This window comes from Malaya genurostris, chromosome 2 (assembly GCF_030247185.1).
Source record: "Malaya genurostris strain Urasoe2022 chromosome 2, Malgen_1.1, whole genome shotgun sequence".
NCBI lineage: Eukaryota > Metazoa > Arthropoda > Insecta > Diptera > Culicidae > Malaya > Malaya genurostris.
This window is the reverse complement of record NC_080571.1, coordinates 339,574,109-339,594,205: the sequence shown is the minus strand read 5'-3', so window position 1 is coordinate 339,594,205 and position 20,097 is coordinate 339,574,109. Positions and strand designations below refer to the sequence as shown.

The following is a 20,097-nucleotide window of genomic DNA, read 5'->3' as shown; positions in this document are numbered from 1 at the left end:
TGCCATTCCCATTTTGTTTAATTGGATCACAGATGTTTTGCACGTATTATGAACCAATATTGATAGATCGCATTGGATCTGCTTTTGGATTGTAGATCATATTTCAACTGAATATTATAACTAGAAAAGAAATGGGGTAAAACGGTGCAACGAGTTTTCTGCTGACAATAAAACTATATGCAATCGATTTGTTAGACTTTTTTACATCGGAAACACTCTATTCGCTCTTCTGAAAGTTCTTCGATTTTATGTTATATAGTTAAGCTCGAATACAATGCAGTATGAAAAGGGAACTTGGGGTAAAATGAACATGATAGCGTTTCGTGCGGTCCTTCTAAATACATGGAATCGATTTTACCGACCATTTTATACCAAAAACGTGCTTTGTGGTCAGCTGTATCATGCCTTCAAAAAATCGTCGCGTTTTTGGTCTATTTTTCCCCACTGTGCGTTGGCCGTTAACGAAAAATAAATGTTTTGACGAGAAACCAATTCACCAAAAAGCCATCTTTTATTTGAAATTCGTTACAGAACAATTGTTCGCTTGAATCAACTTTTATTGGTTATACTTAAACTTCGTACTTATGCTATGTTACTCATTGTGGTGTATGAAATATGATCCAGGAAAGCTCCAAATATTTTAATGAGCGGTGGTAAATTTCAGTTCACAACAGGCAATCTTTGGGCTTACATTTTACGATATTCTTTTCAAACATTGCACTTGTCAGTAACTCCTGGATTTAGTAAAATACTGTTCACTAATCCTAATTAAATATACCATTCTCTGGTTCAATCCTCACGGCAGAAAAATCTCGTGTTCTTCCGCGCCATCAATGACGGCGTTAGCCATTTTGGTTAGTGAACTCATCAAATGTGACTCAATGCCCGGTTTGACTTGATCCAACAGCAACGACGGATTGGCATTGATAGCACCGTTGGCGAAATCTCCCAAATTTTCCAGATAAAACTGGGCCTTGTTGAACTTCAGTTTGATATCGACCGGACTAAATTTCACGAACTTTTTATCGTCTCTCTGTTCGAGGAAGTATTTTGTCTTCACGTCGGCAATCGTGTCAACTGAAATTCAACGGTGATAATTATTTTAATTCGGCTTCAAAACAATTTCTTACTTACATAGTGTCATGTTGAAAAATCCTTTACCATTCACCGGAACGAACAACACGTTCATATTCAAATCGTATCTTCCTTTGCCATATAGCGTCGGAATATCGAAAAGAAAATCGAAACTTCTTTTCGATAAGTCATCGCTGCAGAAATAAGAACGGTATGGCAATTGAATTCACCAGTAAATAAAGATTAAATCCAAACCTCAAGCTACGAATCTTGTAGCCACCAATGCCAGTGATCGTTGCATTCGTCATCGTTAGGTTGAATCCTGATGGGTTTTCGAAATGCAACAATTTTATGTCGTACGGGTCCAGCTTTGGAGCTTGGCGTCCCTCACCAAATTCTTCCGAAGCAAGATTCGATCGAAGCTCGTGGACTACATCGATGATGCACTTTTGTCGTTGTGGGTCACTTCTCGAACAAATCTTGGATATACTTGGATCTACGGAAGCATATAAATGTTACTTCCACTGATGACCTTAGTCCCGAAAAAAGATACTCACTAATTTTTGCTAGACCAAAAGTCAAGCTTAGGATCACCAGAAGACTTAGAACCAGTAGCTTCATTTTTTTCGGGTATCTTGTAACAGAATGCTCGAAAAATGGTATTTTACTTGACTATTTATACTGGTTGAAGTGTTCTTGATCGTTACAGTTTTAATGAGATGTTGTAACTGTCGTACTTGAAAGGAAGACATTTGATTATCACCATAAACCGAGCACAGCAGCATCGTTCCCTTTGTGATCACTTTGATATAAGAACAAAATTGATTTTGTTTTGTTTTGCGTCAAAGTGATCGAGAGAAGGAATGACATCCAAAAATTGAAAAAAAAAAATCTAAAAAATTTAGAGTTTCATGTTTTGAAATTCAAATTTATCGTCACAATAATTGCGTTATTTTGTTTTCAACTTTAAATAAAACTGAAAATTTTGCATCATCTGATCAATCATAAAATGTGGTCAATCGGTGATACTTCACTTTAGTATCAATCTAAAACAATGGGCACTAAACTAATTCCAGTTCCAAAGAATAAAACGAGATCAACACACGATTCATTTTTATTGGCACCATAAAATCACGCAATACAGTCGTCATATCGAAACAAGCAACAATCAGATGACTGTCTCTCCCCCCGTTTTCCTCTTGCCCTTAGCCAAACGATCTCAGCCAGACAGTCAGTGCTTATGGCGGAAGCAGTTCCGATTCTTCCGCGCCCTGCACAACGCTGTTCGAGATGTCGGTGAAGATTCGCGCCAGGTTTTCCTCGAATACCGGCTTGACCTCGTCCAGCATCAGATGTGGGTTCTCGTTGAGTGCCTGATTGCCGATCTGCTCCAGTGTCGGATCACCGCTGAACAAACCGGTTAGATGGAATCGAGCTTTGTTGAACTTGAGCTTCAGATCGATCGGTTTGAAGCGGACCAGGTTTTTGCCTTCCGTCGGAATCACCTGGTATTCCATCAGCATACTGGCGATTGTGTCGTCTGAAAAGGATAGGAAATTTTTTAAAACTAGTGAGTACTCACTAAATTTCTGTTTGAGCTGTTAGTAGAATATTCTCACTAATAGTACTGTTGTAGATTCAGCAGAAAGTTTAGAAATGTTCAAAAATAACTCCATCTCTTTATTAAACCGAGACCAAAGGAATCTCCTTGGCTTTTTCAGTTACTACTCATATCAAAAAAAAAAAAAAACAAATATAGAAAACACTTAACTCTTCCAGGTTTTCTGTTCCCCGTTTTTTTGCTTTTCGATTTTTTTATGTTCCTTTTGTTGTTTACCTACTTACGTTTGTATAAAAGGAACTTCATTGCAGCATTCTTTCAATAAACTTATAAAATCGATACACTGAAGAAGCATGTAAATAACATTCCGAAATACGCATCTGTATTATAACGTTTGATACACTTTCGGAAAAATAGTGACTTTGTGAGAGTGTAATGACGTGACATAGTGGAATTCAACGGTACAACAACAGTACTTTTAGTTAGAATATTCTACTAACAGCTCAAACAGAAATTTAGTGAAAATGGTTACAAAGCCAAGTGAGCCTAATAGGTTTATTAAGTTAAGAAAGAAAATTGTGGGAATATCATTGCATTTTTGAAAAAATGCAGTAGATTTGGATAAACTCCCTCATGCAGCAAAGGTAAAGGGTGGGAGATCTTTTTTTAAAAATATTCAAAATAAAATTCAACATGAAATTCTGAAAGAGAAAACTAAAAAATTAGCGAAACAATATCATCAAGGTTTCGAAGCTTTCCTAAGCAAAGTTAAATTTGCAGAACATTGCGAATCTGAGCGCAAACGAATTCTTCTTCACAAGAAATTCGAAAATTTACGTTTAAAAAATTCCACACGCCGCCGTGGTCTATAACTGGAAAAAGACGGTCAAAAGTCTGTACTGACTTTCTCTGATTTTTAAGAGCTTACGTGTCTTCGAAGAAGTTCTACAAGATTATATTACGCTTCTTTTGAAAGTGGCACCTTAATTTTTGTTAAGGGGGTAGCACCAATTTCGAATAAAAATAATTTTTTTTCTCAAAAAAATTTTTTTTCTATCTCATTTTGAAGAAAAAACCTGTTTCAATCCACCTAGTGGTGTAATGATGCCTTTCTCATGTACATATAATATTGTGGTATTTTATTCAAAAATTTTCTCTTCGATTTTTAAAAGAAACCAAGAGATTGTTTATGCATAACATGTTTGTTGCATCCGAAAATATTTAAAGTGACGATGTACAATATTGATCACACTTTACCCTATAATTCCGGAACCGGAAGTCAGATCCGGATGAAATTCAGGAATTCCGTATGGGACCACGAGACCTTTCTTTTGAATCTGAGTTTGTCAAAATCGGTTTAGCCATCTTCGAGAAAACCTAGTGAGATTATTTGACACATACACACACACACATACACAGACATTGCTCAGCTCGATGAACTGAGTCGACCTTTCTATATGAGAAAGGCAAAAACATTTGAAGTATTTTTGCTGAAGATATAAATAATGTGAAAATATTATTTTTTGAGATATATTCACTTTGTTTTGAAAACAGTTTTTTTTTTGATTTATCTATTACTCTATTACCTAAGTATCTACTACAAAGTGCGCGTAAACACGCATAAACATGCTCATGCTTGCTCGCGCAACTTAAGCAAATTGTTGTGATTTTTATTTTGTTTACTTTTTGACAATTAACAGTATTATAATAAATCTAAGAGAACTCGATGCAATTTTTTTAGGCCTTCTCAAAATGAGTTTTAAAAATTGAAAATCCGAAAAATTATCAAAAGTTCAACGCATATTTAAAAAAGGGAAAAATGTTTTACAATCAAAATATAAAAAAGTATTGTAAAAGTACAAATCTTTACGAAGAGATTTCATTTTTAAACGTGTAAATAAATTGAGTTATCGCGAAGCAACACGTTTTTTAAGACGATATCTTGATCGTGCGACGCTCACTTAGAGATGTGCGAAGCAGCTCATACCGGTGAGCAGCTCCGAACCGATCAGCTCACTAAAGAGAAACGATTCAATTTATTAGCTCATCAGCTCATTTAGATTGAACTAAAGGTTTGTTTTGAGCGCCGTTTTGCCTTCCTATGCGTGATCGAAATCATTGATGCACAAAGAAAAATTCTATGCGAACTAACTTGTCTGCGAATTATTATTATGTCATATTTGAGAATGTCTGCAAAAGTGGCATCCCTGAATGTACCTTAGCCTACTAAGCGAGAGGTAAGATTTCTTATTTATAATGGCTCATTCAATCTGTTAAAGAAGATGCCAATTTGGAAGAATGAACAAAAGCTCATGCACACATTTCTTCTCATTTATAACTCTCTCTTCAAGTGCCGTTGTTTCCACCTTACCAGCAGGGAAGCCTGGTCAATTTTTAAAAATTCTGTGATCAAGCCAAAAACCTGTCTTTGCAAAATCTGTGCACGTTTCCCCGTTTCCACACGGAGAACCCTTCGATCATAAAATTACGATATCGCAGTTTTTGGTTTTAGCGATAGTTGATTTAACTAATTTCTTTTTGATTCAACCAATATGGTTTTTGATTTGCATATATTCAAGTAGTTGAAAAATATGTTGTTTTGAATGCTGTCAAATGCCGGAGACAGTTGAAAGCAAAACAATAATCGCAATGCAAAATCAACAACTTTCTTAGTTGAAACAATGTTCAAAATGTCAATGAAAACAACATCGATTATTAAAGCGTTTGGTGAAATTGTGTTCATTCGAATTGAGAAATTTATGATAACAAGTGTTTATCTGACAGCGGTGTTGTGATAAAGTTAACCTTATTTAAGATGAAAAAGATTTGGTGACAAATTAGAAAATGTTGATGAATGATCATCTCGTAATCTTTCAGGTATGCGCAAAAATTGTATGCTTCAAATTCGATCATTGATTTACTTCCAGCAGACTGTTTTACTTCCAGTTGTTTGATACCGATAATGATGCTCATGCATTAGCAATAAAACGCTTTTTGACATGAATATAATTTATAAAAGTAACAGGAGCGAAGGGTTTCAAACACACAGAACGCGCTGCGTTTGAATGGCGCGTTTAAATTGCCGTCGCAAAATTCGATTTCCCAGCGGTTGATGCACCCAAGCTCATATAAATTGACTAAAATTATCAGTGCATAACTTTAGTTCAACCGTTTGAAGGCATCATCTTTCAATACTCGTTTTAGGTAAATTTAATAATTTCGCTAATTTACTCGCCTCTCCGGGCACTTTTGCTGATTAAAAACGTTTTTCTACATCAATCATTTCCGATCGAATCAGAAGTATTTTTTTAGAATTTTGATCTTTACTGATTTCGACTTGACATGATCATGATCATACAAAAATCAAAATCACTAAGAGATCAGATCAGTTCTGATTTCGTAATGATAATTTATTCCTCGGTTAAGATCACTTGAAATCAGCAATGATCGGTGGTTTTCCCAGCCCTAATGATATTACATGTCAATATAAAATACTGTTTATATTTTAACAACGATATTTATTTCGTGAATCTCAACATACCGAACTTATTTCAAATAGATCATGACGTGTAGCAGTAAGTATATTTTGATTATTTTCGCAAATCAATAACATTGTTCGAGTTGATTCAACTATTTCCAATGTCTAAAACCAAGGATGGCTTTTATCGTATCAAAGAACGTTCACTGGCAACTCTTCAACGATTGAATCAATGCCATCAAAGAGATACGGATATCATCGCAGCAACAAAAAACCCGGAATGGTTCATTTAACATAGAATAGACACCAGCGCGAGAGCGAATTTCTCTCGATGACATTTCTGTGAATCAAAGGTTAGCACGCTGCTGTGGGGATCCTCTCTGAAGCAACAAACGGTCGCTTATTCTCGTTTCGCGATCCGATTCTATACAGGCAGTTGACAATTGCGATAGAATCATTTTACTATTGCCGCTTATTCTAACTATTTGCATATAACCTTTGTATAAGTTGTGTCTATGAAAATGTATGTGAATTCTCCACACAAAGGGTTTTGAAATATTGCAACCTAGTATGAGAATCATCAAGTTGAATCATCGATTGGATTTTCTGCGGTAATTGTCAACTTGCGATTCTCTTTTGGGAAATTCCACACAGCAACGATCATTATCAGACTGTAATTTTTTTAAAGGGCCGTGAAATACTCAGAGTATGAAGTGGAGCGAAGGAATGTAGCACGATTCTCTCACGGTTCATGCATTGAGAGACTCGAGTTCTTGTTGTATACAATTTAGATAGCAATATAGCAGCTTCTGTCAAATTTTCGGCAATCACCAACACTGTCTAAAACAAATAAAACCGATTTATTTTTCAACTAACAGAATTTTGTTTCAATAACAACACCAGGTATTTCAACTAAAATATTTGTTGAAATTGAAAGGTATGTGTCCTCACTAATTGACAGCATTTTTTTCAAACAGTTAGATAAGTTGTTTCAACCATCGTGTATGCTAATCGAAAAATAAAAATGACTGTTTAGTTAAAACAACAATCGATTAGTTGTACCAAATTTTAACCAATCGAATTCATAAAATCTACTAATATTCTGGTTGAAATGGGATCGCGGGTGGTTCCGTGCATAATAACTGATCGGAATTCTATTTCGTAAGCAAAAAAAATGGTCTCACTATTTCCTATCGCTCTGTAATTTTGTTGATCAATTTCAAAAATCTGTGATCGATTTCAGAATCTGTGTAAATCTGTGCCATTTTTTAAATCTGTGCAAAAAGTTGAAAATCTGGAGAACACAGATTAATCTCTGAACCTGGCATCCCTGCTTACCAGTGCGGTGAACTGGTGAGCTGCGGTTCTTTTAAAAAGTGCTGTGAGCTATCAGCTCATTTTAAAGATTCGATTCACTGGAATAGCTCAGGAGCGAATTGCCCATCTCTACGCTCACTGCAGAAGTGAGTTACAGAAATATCAGACGCGTGACGCCCTCCGTTTCTTAACCATTCAGCATGGTCATAGTGAAAATGAGTCATACGAATAGTACTCAGGATATTCTCATTGAAAAATAAATTGGATTAGGAATATATTTTCCTATAAGTATTGTAAAAGTTTGCTGCATTAAGTTGCATATTTCGCTTCGGTACAAGGTTTCCTACACACTTAAAAAAATCCCTGTGATTTTACATCTTAATAGATGCACATAAATGGAGCGTCGAAGCTCACGCAAATTTTCGTGGAAGAACATTTAGGGTAACAGAGGTATTTTGGCCCACTTTAGGATTGATTTTATTTTGGCCCACTTTGTAAAAATATCCACCAAATGTTGTAATATTTTTGAAAAACCCTTCCGCAATAGGTTATTTAATGCGATTAGCTTCAAATGGATGCAACATGGGTTACTTAACATCGATTAAATCCATAAAGTTTGTTAGGTGGGCCAAAATATATGAAGTGGCCAAAATACCTCTGTTACCCTAATATTGTGTCTAAAACTCCAAACATGTATTAATTGAAATAAAAAAGGCGGGTGGGTAATGTCAGAGACATAACTGGATGTCGTGAATACGAAAACAACTGACATGTTCCTTAACACTTCCGAATATCAATTGTATGAATTATGCACGCATTCCCCTTTTTCACATTTTTCGCAAAAACAAAGAAAGCTTCACTTGATCTCGATTACTGTGAATTTCACACAACGAAAAGTGCACAAATCTAAGCAAACTGTTCTTGATTTGTAGTAAACTGAGGATATTTCCCTACGATTTGCAAACAACAAATCTTAATAGTTCTTTAGAAAACTTTTAGAGCCATTAGAACGGTTGATATTGTGCAATGCTCTCCACCGTTGTTTTTTTCCCAATGCTAATGACTGGCAGCTGTGACGTAATCGCTCTTGTCGAAAGCGTGCAGACGATACAAAACACATCTGCTCGCAGTGGCGATAGAATCCAAACTGATTCAAGTTTTGTTGAGAGGCTTGTTTCTACCTGATTTCGTTTGTAGCTTTTTCACTAATGGGCGGTCCTAACGGCTATAAAAATAGCCGCATACAGAATTTTAATGTCGATTATTTCATTTCGGATTTGCATATTTTATTGAAAGAAACTATCAATATGCTGAAGGGACTCGTTTCTAGCATTCACAAGGACCAAATTGAGGAACTCACTGCGATATTCACCACTTTTCGGAACATTTTTCCCGGACGATTTGTTGTACAGCAGCAGATATTTTGTTCTCTTCCTTAGAACGCGTTCTGATTCTTATCACTCTCTCAGAGGGTAAATTTTGAAAAGGCACCCCATAGTAAAGTAAGTCGTATTCACGACAAAAATGGGTTGTATAGAGGTACAGTAAAGTAAATTCCGCATAATTCTTTAGGAGTATTATTATGGTTTTAAGAAGAACCGAATAGAATTCTGGAATAGAGAACTGGACCCTGAGTTCAAGACCTAAATTTAGATCCAATAACAGACTCAGAATCCAGTTTCAGTCGCTGCTGGTTCTCGCCTTGATGGCCAGCAAGCGAATGAGAGATGCGACCTGAGCGTTTGAGGTTGTAAGCACGCAGAAGGTGCATTCTCCGTCGCTGCTGGTTGATGATTCCACTCCCACGACGTCTGCTTCCATCGAACGCACGAAAAGAAATGATCGATTTTCATTTTTTGCATAAATATCTGTTTATTAATCTTATTTTTGTGTATTACATCAACATTTTACAGTACAAGTGTTTTGACCCATTGGCCTTTCATCTTTGTTGTTCATACGATTCGTTATTAATATTAGGTGTTTTAGTTACTCTTGTTTTACATACTAATGTTTAATCATAATATTTATTTTAATTATTTATAAAATGTCTACCTACTTATAACTATCCCTAACCTAATACGTACAAATTTTGAATTATTTGTATTTCAGAGATTGAGCACCTCTCTTCAAATTTCGTGCAGAATTGTTCGAATTTTTGTTCTAGTATATCCAGTGAGGCCATCTCATGTACTTCACTAGTCCTTGTCCAAGGGGGTAGATTTAGAATCATCTTTAAGATCTTACTTTGAATGCGTTGAAGCCTAAGTTTGTGTGTTCGTGCACAACCCCGCCAAACAGGGACTGCGTATTCAATTGCGGGGTAGATGATTTGTTTATAGACAGCCATCTGATTCTTCAGGCATAGTTTAGATGTTCTACAAATCAGCGGATACAGAGACCTAATGAGTATGCTACATTTTTGAACGATTTTGACAACATGTGACCTGAATATCAGATGTCTGTCAAAGGTGAGTCCTAGATAGATAACTTCATCGGACCATTGAATGACCTCATCACCGAATCGTATTCTGCATTCGTCTGATGGAACAAGTTTTGGAGATCTTGAATGTGGAAACAAGATGACCTGAGTTTTTGCTGCATTGATCACAATTTTCCAGCTTGTAAAATATTCCGTTAAAGCGTCCAGACCTGTCTGTAGTTTATTCTTCAGAGCATTAATGACACGACCTTTGTAAAGAATGGCAGTATCATCAGCAAATTGTGACAGAACACCACCACCTGGAAGAGGTGGGATGTCTGATGTGAAAATGTTGTATAGAATGGGACCTAGGATACTTCCCTGGGGTACACCAGCAGGAATAGTAAATCTTTCTGAAAGTGCATTATTCAGAGAAACCTGGAATGCTCTATCTGCAAGATAATTTTTGATAATTTTAATAAGATACATGGGAAAATTATACCGATGCAGTTTGAACACCAGTCCATCGTGCCACACATTATCGAATGCCTTTTCAATATCCAATATTGCCATGGCAGTCGTTTTGGACACTGATTTGTTTTGCTGGATGACGTTGTTAACCCTTGTGAGTTGGTGGATGGTGGATCTTCCTTTCCGGAACCCAAACTGTTCTTCCAGAAATATATCCTGTTCATCTGCAAAAGCAAGAATTCGCCTTTGTATTGACTTTTCAAACAGCTTGGATAGGGCAGAGAGTAAGCTGATGGGCCGATAGCTCTTGGAAAAGGAAGGATCTTTCCCCGGTTTCAAAACTGGGATAACTTTAGCTAACTTCCACATTGAAGGGAAGTAACCAAGCTCCCAGCACCTGTTAAAAAGTTTAGCTAAGAAGACAAATGAGCGAATACTCAAATGTTTCAGCTCAATGTTGAATGTGTTGTCGAAACCGGGGGCCTTCATATTTTTGGATTTTTTCACAAAAGCCATCAGCTCATTCGCAGTGACTCTACTTTCTTCAGGAACCAAGCTGTCTGATTGGTCAACCTCAGCTACGCTATCAGCAACGGCTCTTTCATATGGACTAACAATGTTGAGTCCTAAATTGTGAGAACACACAAACTGTTGGCCTAGCGCATTTGCCTTCTCTACTGGTGTGATTAAAGGTATTCCTTCAGCTGCGTCCTGGGGTGACATCAGAGGAGGAATAGGCTTCGGTTTTTTCTTAAGCACCTTCGTTAAGGACCAGAAGGGCTTTGAATGTGGGAGAATTTCTCGAAGCTTTTGCTGGAAGTTCCTGTTGCGAAGCTCAGATATCCTTTCCTGGATTATCCTAGTTAAGTTGTTATAAGAAGTCTTCCTATCTAGGATGCCAGTTCGTTGATACTGCCTCCGGTAGATATTCCGAAGTCGGATGAGTTTCTTGGTGACACTGTCGATTTGAAGAGAGGAACTCGGCATATGTTGTACTGGAACCGTCCTATCACGAGCGACTGTGATTGAATGCTGGAAGGAAGATAGGGCCGCATCGATTTCAATCGGGGAATCTAGTGGAACATTGATATTAATAAGTTGGTCGGCGATTTGTTGAAATTGGACCCAATCGGTGCGATAATAGTTCCTCCGTGGTTGAATAGGCACTGTTTCTGGTGAAGATCCCAACGTCAATATTACTGGAAAGTGGTCGGAAGAGAGCTCGTAGAAGACAACCGGAGAGCTGTCTATGGCGATGTTGCTGATGAATATATCCAAAATGGAATGAACTCCCGATCTGGAAAGTCGCGTTGGTTGATCCGGAGCGAAGATGTTGTATTGTCCAGCTTCGTAATCTTCGGCAAGTACGAATCCGTTTCGATTCTGTCTTCTGTTTCCCCACAGCTCATGCCGTGCGTTCAGGTCCCCAGCAATGATGAATTTGTTCTGTCGTCGAGTGAGCATAGCCAGATCCCGCTTCAATGATGCACACGTACCATCTCGAAGATTGGTTTGTTTGGGGCAGTACGCTGCAATGATGATGATGGATCCCATCGTCGTTGTAATCTCAATTCCGATGGCTTCTATGAGTTGCAATTTAAATGCTGACAGAAGCCTGTGCTGAATGGATCGTTTAATGGCAATGGCAACTCCCCCTCCTCTGGTAGTTGTCCTGTCGAGCCTGTGAATCCTGTAATTGGAAATAAAAATAGAAATTTCAGGTTTAAGATGAGTTTCAGTTAAAATAGCAATATCGGCATTCTTCTCTTGAAGAAAGTCGGACAATTCAGCAGTTTTGCTCCTGAGTGAGCAAGCATTCCAATTTACTATAACCAACTCATTATATTGCATATTCGATGATGAATTTGCCTAAGGCGTTGATTTGATCTAACCGCGTTCTGCAGTTTCGTAGTTTTGTTGTCATTGTTTCAAAAATGACGATCAGTTGTTCAGCAGAAAATAAATCACCAGAGTCATTCTTTGCTTGTGGTTGATTATTGCCCCATCCAGGAGGGATTTTTGAGGAAGATTCTTTTTGTGATCCAGCGGCTGTATCTTTTGGATTGCTGCGAGGAAGTGGCGGCAAATTCGGAATATCCCTCTTCGGTGGGAGCCGTGGGAAATTAATTTCATCCTTCTGTGGAACATTATTGCGCGTTGAATGTTTACGGGACGCCTGTTGTCGAATTTTTGTGAACTCAGCACGTTTGGGACACGATTTGCTAGTAGATGGATGGTCGCCATCACAGTTCACACATTTTACAGCGATGTCATCTAGAAGGCAATCGTTGGTATTGTGTGCTTCGGCACATTTCCCGCACCGACTTTTCATGTGGCAATTCCTCGCTCCATGGCCGTAGTTCAAACAGTTCGTGCACTGTGTGACATCCCGATGTACCGGTTTATACTTTTGCCATTCGATGATTATGTGAAATAACGATTTAATCGTTTTCAGTTGACTCATGGTGATGGAGCCCTTTTCCAGATGAATCAGGTACAGTTGATCTCTAAACTTTTTGTCCGTATTATGTCGCTTCATTTTAAACACCATCAAAGGCTTTAGTCCAGCCTCCGACAGTGCCTGCTTTAGTTCGGCTTCCATCATGTCGGGTAGTCCTCGAAGTACAACCTTCATAGGTTTGTTGGCGGCAATATCGTGTGTGAAGTATTCCGCTTTTGTCTGCTTCAGATAGCATTCCACTCCTTTGTAGTGGTTCAAAGCCGGAACAGTTATTTTGTAGCCTTCAGTACATAAACGGATTGTTGCCTGTAGTCCTTTGCTGATCAGTGTGTTGAAATCCGAGCGTAGAGTTGGTGGGAAGCCCTTCAGGTAGAAAGGCGGCATTTTTTCCTTCTTCTGCAGTTCCTCTTCGACATCTACTGGCAGATCAGCATATTGGTTTTTACTCAGCAAACGGTCGTTTACCTGTACATCACTTGGCTTCAGACGCTTAGCATCCTTTGGATCCTTCTCGGATCTATGGCGGTTTTTACCCATAGCTTGGGTAGGTAGACAACTGCGAATAAAAAATAAAACAAAATCGAAATTAGTCGTAGTAGGTTATTCGTCTATCCACATCGAGTGTTAGATGACGAATTGATCGATTTTCGACCACGGTTCCCCTTTTATACGCATTCAGTTGAAGATATGTGCCTGACTACCTCAAAATCGTCGTTCTTGCGCGAAAAACCCAAGCGAAAGTAAAGAATTTTCCGCGTTGTTTTCAAATTTTAAGAAAACTTAATTTTTGAGTTGTTTGTAATTATCGCACACTGTTCAAAATATTATCCTGAATTCCTGATCATATTTTTGATGAAATGGTGAAAGAATTAAGTTGCTACCATTAATACAAGTCGAGATATTCACGATTAAGTTCTGCCCATTCTTCCATATGGCTAATTTTGAAAAGGCGCCCCATAGTAAAGTAAGTCGTATTCACGACAAAAAAAAAAGAATACTGCGAGCCACCGTCGCGACTTGAACCGAGAATCATTGAATCGCAAGTAAGTCTGTTAATCGACTGAACCACAGAAGCATGCATCTGCTTGGTTGGTAAAAGGTGCATTTAAATTCATACAGACGCACCTGACAGCAGAACGCAAGTTACAGTCGAAACCAGTAAAATTCAAACTCATCTAACATTAAGTCATTACAAATGAGATTTTCCGTCATTTGACAAATTAGGTCTTTATGAATTACATCGTATGGGAGATTAAGTCACCTATAAAGTTAATTTTTTTTGGTGTGTAAAATGATGTATAACTTTTTCAGAAAAGAATAAACCTATGCATTACCTTCTACAAAATTATGGGGTTTTATATTTTCTACAATTATTCCAAATAAAGTATGAAAAAGGCGGGTGGGTAATGTTAGAGACATAACCGGGTGCAATGAATACGAATAAAATGGATGGTTCAGTGTCTTTGATGTGAAAGAATCTAAACTCTGGATCTGGAATTCTGGAGCTGAATTTTGACCCGAATACTGAAACTCAAATTCGCTGAATATTCTAGAACTGAATTATGAATCTGAATTCTGAAAACAGAAATCTAGAACTGAATTCTAAATATATATAGTAGAACTGATTACTGAATCTGTGTCCTGGAACTGAATTCTAGACAAGGATTCTTGTTCAGGACTGAACACCGAACTCTGGATCAGGTTGCTGGTTTGCAGCAGAATTCTGGTCCAGGATTTAGTTTTCAAATTCGGATCCAGAATTCAGCTCCGAAACTCAGTTCTAGAGTCTTGATCCGGAATAAAGTTAAAAAATCATCAGAATCCTGAATCAGTTAAATTACTAGAATTATGGAACTGAATTATGAATCTGGACTTCGGAACTCGATTCTGGACGAGGTATTGAATTTTAGAGCTGGATTTACGAAATAAAAATTGGTCTAGGACTATAAAACTTAATTAGATTTAAACTCTAGAATGGAATTCAGGACCTGGATTCTTGTCTCTATCTCAACAGATAAGTAATTCTAATAGTCCATTTTCAACGGAGATATTGAAATTTTTGTGTAAGCGACTTTTTCCCCTATTCCAGCAGTAGAAGTTCTGAGCGCTGTCTGGCAAATAAATGCTTGGGAGCAACATAAAACACGTTTTTTTATACTGTTACATACATTTGTTTCTAAGTACCCAAAAGACTGTGTACAGCATGATATTTTGCCTCGGACCGATTTTAGCTCGGTTCGTTTTGGGCAACATAATCGTTCGAATATGACATGTAAACCAGATGATGGCAGCATTTTTGAGTTGAAAGCAATTCCATAATTATATTGATTTAAACAACTGCTAGAAGAACACAACAGCCATATACCATTCGAATCAGTTCGTCGAGATCAGCAAATGCGTGTGTGACAAATAATTTCACTCAATTTTCTCGGAGATGGTTAAACCATTTTCTACAAACTCATATTCATACGAAAAGTCGTATACTCCCAAACAAGGTTCCTAAATTATGTTTGGTTCCAACCTCTGGTACCGGAACTACATGATGATATGTGAAACGAAATTAAAACTGTGTAACTCATTTTTCTCGTAGATGGCTGAGCCGATCTAAGATTCAAATGAATTCTACGAATCATTTAAGATTCAAATGAAAAGTTTTAAGATTCTATAAAACAACTTGATTTTCAGTCAGATCCAACATCCGGTTTCGGAGATACAGGGCGATTAGTATAAAAATTTCCATTTTAAAGCTTGCTTCATTTAGAATTGGAACAAACTTTTGCTCATATTGTGGCGCTCCTGGTGGACGGATTTGGAAGCTCTTGGCACCCACGTGTCGGGAATTTTGTCAGCTTCACGTATGATTTTTGACATTCCGAAAATCGACTGTACTTTGTAAACAATCAACATGGAAGCCGAAAGAAGGAAAAAAACCTGTGTCAAGGCTGACTTCGGTCAAATCCCAGGTCAAAAATTTTACTTGGCAACGGCTCGGGGGAATGTTCCAGCCAAATTTAAATTTGTTTTTGCCGACAAATTTGCAAGAAAATTCATGATTTGGCCGGGCATTTGCACCTGCGGCAAAAAAACGAAAGTTTTCGTTACAAATAAGACAAATGACATCGGAACTACACCAAAAAGAGTGTCTCCAAAAACGAATTTTGCCGTTCATTCGATCCCACGACCATCCCGTAATGTTTTGGCAAGATTTGGCAAGCTGTCATTACAGCAAAGCCGTTTAAGAATGGTATGCAGAGAAAGTGGTCCAGTTTGTTCCGAAAAACCTTAACCCACTCAACTGCCCCCAGTTCCGCCCTATTGAGAAATACTGGGCAATCATGAAGAGGAGACTCAAGGCAAAGGGAAACGTTGTCAAAGACATCAATCAGATGACGACCTGGTGGAATAAGATAGCTAAAACGATGGACGAAGAAGGTGTGCGCCGCCTACTGAGCCGTGTTACAGGAAAAATTCGAGAATTCCTTCAAAACCGTGACGAATAATTTTATCCGTATTTTTTCTTAAAAGTATAAAGAAAACGCTACATTTGTATAAAAAAAAGATCTTGAATACAATAATAAATAACTGAAATACAGGCAATTGTCTTTGTTCCAATTCTAACTGAAGCAAGCTTTACATAAATTAATCAGATTTATCGGGTTAGCAGATTTGGATAGTCGATAACCAAATAAACTTATTTAATTTTTGGTTGTATTCAGTTTTCGTTTCGGAACCCAAAAGTTTAATTCGCACTACGATTCCTCAAAGATGTCTACACTGATTTTCAAATATTTTGAAGCAATTTTAAATTATAGCTACTCAGGTGAATTTATATGACTTCGGCTACACCGAATTTCGAATTCCGGTCCCAGTATCGAATCGTTTTTCAAAACTCAATCGTTAGTTTTAATCAATGTTCATGGGCCTAATACAAAAGCCAATCGTTTCTATGCAAATCTCGGTTGCATTGTAAATTTGTTGAAAAGTCGACAGAGACTAATTATTGCAGGTGATTTCAAGAGTCAGTTATCTCATATAAACCTTTCTCGAGAGGAATCAGATCTTATTGGGAAATACGCCGGTCATGATACATTCAGGGATAATGGATTACAAATGCGACTTTTCGTTAGTTTATATTCACTTGCGGTTAGGAGCACACATACTAATGCAAGCATAGGTTTCAAAAGTACCTGGTCTAATGGACGCAAACATAGCCAAATTGATCACCTTTTAACATGCCATAACTTTATTTTTGAGACGTATGCAATGTGTTCCTATACATTTAAGCGATCACAAGATTTTGATTTGCAGTATTTGCACTTTTCCGGATCAATTCGACTCATCAATGAAACGATAAACCGCACCGAAACCAATCGATTGCGCAGCTGTTATTGATATGTAAACAAACATGTTACCGCAAAACACGTTGCAAAAAATTAAGCCATTTCTGAGTAATAACTGTTTGAATGTTGCTAACTACTTATCGATACACTCCACCGTGCGAAGCAACCAACAGTGCAACGTAGAATACCTGCACAGATTAAATTGGATATTGATGTGGGTTTATTAAAAAACGAGTCGATTCAGAAAAAAATCGAAAACCGTTTGTCTGAAAATAAATATTTTACCACAGAAACATCTTATTTGAATGATACTTTCAACCATTTCAAACGCAAGTTACGAACGGCATTACAAACACTTAAGCCGTCCCGTGTGCCAGCGAATAGCGAGTGCCAAGGTGCTTTATGTTTTGTAAAAAAACACAAATTTTGGCATAATAGATCGGAAAATCCTAATTATTTTTATAGGCTGCAAGATGCTAGGGAGAATTTTCGTAAAAAAATGATGGAGTTTGAGGAGAGACAGATCAAACAATTCTTCCAGGATTTATCCCAGTATCGTGCCAGCGATAGAATCAATCGTACTTATCAGTATTTGAAAAGTTTCAAAAAGAAAAAACTTGCACGTACCCAGAATTCGGTCATACGTCTTGTCGATTGCAATTCTGAAGACAGTGGCGAGTGGCGACAATGGTTTCCAAATTTACCACCAGAATAGTCAGATGATACATTATCAGCTTGGCCCTCGAAAATGGGTATTAAACGCATTTTGAATTCTCTTAAAAATGGAAAGTCACCCGGAGTAGATCTTCGGAATTCTTCAAATATGGAAGCGCTCAGGTTATTGATGATCTGTATAAAATCCTTCTTAAGGTGTGGCAAGAAAATAAACTGCCAGATGAGTGGAGACACACTGTATTATATTCTAATCAATCGTAGCGGTGCGACTCAACATGGCCCCACAAAAAAATAGTCCGAAAGCGTTAAATCGTACGATCTAAGCGGTCAATTGACGGGCGCAAAACGTGAGATAAACTGTTCACCGAAAGCGGCTCTCAATTTGGTCATTGTTTCGCGTGCCGTGTAGCATGTGGCACTGTCTTGTTGCAAGGACATGTCAAGCATGTCCAATTCCGCCGTTCCAATCATCAAAAACCGACTGAAGGCGATACATCCGTTCTGTATGGAAAACTCGAAGTCACTCACAATGCATAAAGAATATCCCCCTGCTATATCGAAACATCCGGACTCAATCCATACAGAGAACCGGGGTGTTCTAGGGTTATTGTACCAATAGTCATTCATATCATTTGTAGAGTCGTCATGCTTTTTTTGTCGATTACTCAACTTTCAATCAACGAATTGTTGGATATTTTTGCTTCGCCTTTAAGAATTTAATATTTCGAAAATTATGCAACACAGCTGTTATCACTTGTGTTATCTTATCCTAAACTCTATCGAACAGAGACAGCAAATCTCACTGTAACAAATGGTTTTCAGTCAATGAGATATGAAACATCAATAAGTAAACTCACTTAGCACCAGATTAAAGTTGCCTTTCCCAGTGGATTTCAGCAGCAGAATGTTCATGTTGAGGTCATACTTTCCGTTAATGTGCATTACGGGCAGCTTAGCTACAATATCGAATTTCTTCTGAGCCAAATTATCACTGAAAAACAATGAATTTAAAACACATGAACCTCTCTTCTCACTTTCATTCTCGTTCTCATTCCACACTAACCGAATTTTGGTAATCACAAATCCGCTGGTGCCTTGAATTGTCACGTTGGACAGGATCATCCGGAATCCGGGTCCATTGGTGATGGCCAACCGATCGAAATAGATCGGATCCAGTCTCGGTGCCAGCCTGCCGTCACCGTAGTCCCCGGTGGCCACATTTTGCCGGATCCTGTACACGACATCCGTGATGCACTTTTCCAGATTAGGATCACTGCGCGAGCAAACACTCAAAACGGGTGCTGAAATGCGATAAATTAGTTCACTACCGAGTCCAGTCTTACGGATCGTACCGTTGCCCTACCGACATGGGTTTTTCCGTACTGAAAACTTAAAATCACCAGAAAATTGCCAAGCAAAAATTTCATCATCGCGAACGGTTCCGGTAGAGGAGAACACAATTCAATGCATCTGTTTAATTAATGAAAGCATAGCTGTTCTGCCCCAATTGTTTTATAGAAGCAGTACTCGATTAGAAACCATCGTTTCATCAATCGTGTTAGGAGGGAGAATGCTCTCAACGATGTAATAACTTGTATAAGAAGCTATCATTGTTTCAAGCAGATTGCTATTTCCGATTAAACCATCATCCATTTATTGTTCCGTCTGTGACATGGAAAAGGTTCCCGAAAGGTTGCTCCCTCGATGAGGTTCCTAATAATTAGTATTTTTTTTTCAGAGAAATATCGAACTGTAAACACAGATATTTTAAATTAAAAATACCTGTTCGATCACGACTAGAAGCCGGTATTCACTGGGTTTTCACCGAATCGTTCATTTACGTGATATCAGTATAAATCATGTTCAAATCAAATAACCAACGGTTTAAGTACCTTATGAATAATGCATCGAGCTCAAACGGTTTTTATTTACGGTGGCATCGTGTGAAAATAAAATCATTTTTTCCGTTTGCAAGTACCAGCTGTGAATAAAATCACCGTCATTGGCTTATCTCTAGATGAGCAAACTCCACTAACATTGAGTTTGAGCTTGTACGATTAAGGTTCAACATTTAATCTTAGAAAAAGCCGCCATTGTTGAAAAACGCAAACGCAAATTACATTTACTATCGTATGCTTTCTAAAATTGTACTAGAATATCTTCTAAGAATTTTTAATTGGGGGCGACGATTTTACTTAGAATTCAAGTAGAGCCTTAATTTTAAACATTACATTGATTTGAGCATTTTGTTCGAGATGACGGTAACTTTTCACTGATCAACATAGACTGTTTCGTAACAAT

The 20,097-nt window shown here is 37.7% G+C and overlaps 2 protein-coding genes across 2 annotated transcripts; both read right to left on the bottom strand.

The window, feature by feature from the left end:
- Positions 1-304: 304 nt before the first annotated feature.
- Positions 305-2,026, bottom strand: LOC131431757 (uncharacterized). The gene is made up of 4 exons (XM_058597633.1): positions 1,632-2,026; positions 1,330-1,570; positions 1,135-1,268; positions 305-1,077 (listed from the first exon to the last, which is right to left on the bottom strand). The coding sequence occupies exons 1-4, from the start codon at positions 1,693-1,695 to the stop codon at positions 797-799; spliced, it is 720 nt and encodes a 239-aa protein (XP_058453616.1). The 5' UTR covers positions 1,696-2,026; the 3' UTR covers positions 305-796.
- A 144-nt stretch (positions 2,027-2,170) lies between these two features.
- On the bottom strand, positions 2,171-19,290 carry LOC131431756 (uncharacterized). The gene is made up of 4 exons (XM_058597632.1): positions 19,160-19,290; positions 18,860-19,097; positions 18,654-18,787; positions 2,171-2,614 (listed from the first exon to the last, which is right to left on the bottom strand). Exons 1-4 carry the CDS (start codon positions 19,224-19,226, stop codon positions 2,313-2,315), a joined length of 741 nt encoding a protein of 246 aa, XP_058453615.1. The 5' UTR covers positions 19,227-19,290; the 3' UTR covers positions 2,171-2,312.
- Between the last annotated feature and the right edge of the window lie 807 nt (positions 19,291-20,097).

What these genes read in the sequence shown, in the direction of transcription:
- LOC131431756 (XM_058597632.1), bottom strand. Translation starts at nt 19,226, where the DNA reads ATGATGAAATTTTTGCTTGGCAATTTTCTGGTGATTTTAAGTTTTCAG. An exon ending in TTTGTGATTACCAAAATTCG is followed by an intron (nt 18,788 to 18,859) that starts GTTAGTGTGGAA and finishes ATTGTTTTTCAG; the next exon opens with TGATAATTTGGCTCAGAAGA. An exon ending in CAACTTTAATCTGGTGCTAA is followed by an intron (nt 2,615 to 18,653) that starts GTGAGTTTACTT and finishes TATCCTTTTCAG; the next exon opens with ACGACACAATCGCCAGTATG.
- LOC131431757 (XM_058597633.1), bottom strand. Translation starts at nt 1,695, where the DNA reads ATGAAGCTACTGGTTCTAAGTCTTCTGGTGATCCTAAGCTTGACTTTT. An exon ending in TACAAGATTCGTAGCTTGAG is followed by an intron (nt 1,269 to 1,329) that starts GTTTGGATTTAA and finishes TTATTTCTGCAG; the next exon opens with CGATGACTTATCGAAAAGAA. An exon ending in ATTTTTCAACATGACACTAT is followed by an intron (nt 1,078 to 1,134) that starts GTAAGTAAGAAA and finishes GTTGAATTTCAG; the next exon opens with TTGACACGATTGCCGACGTG.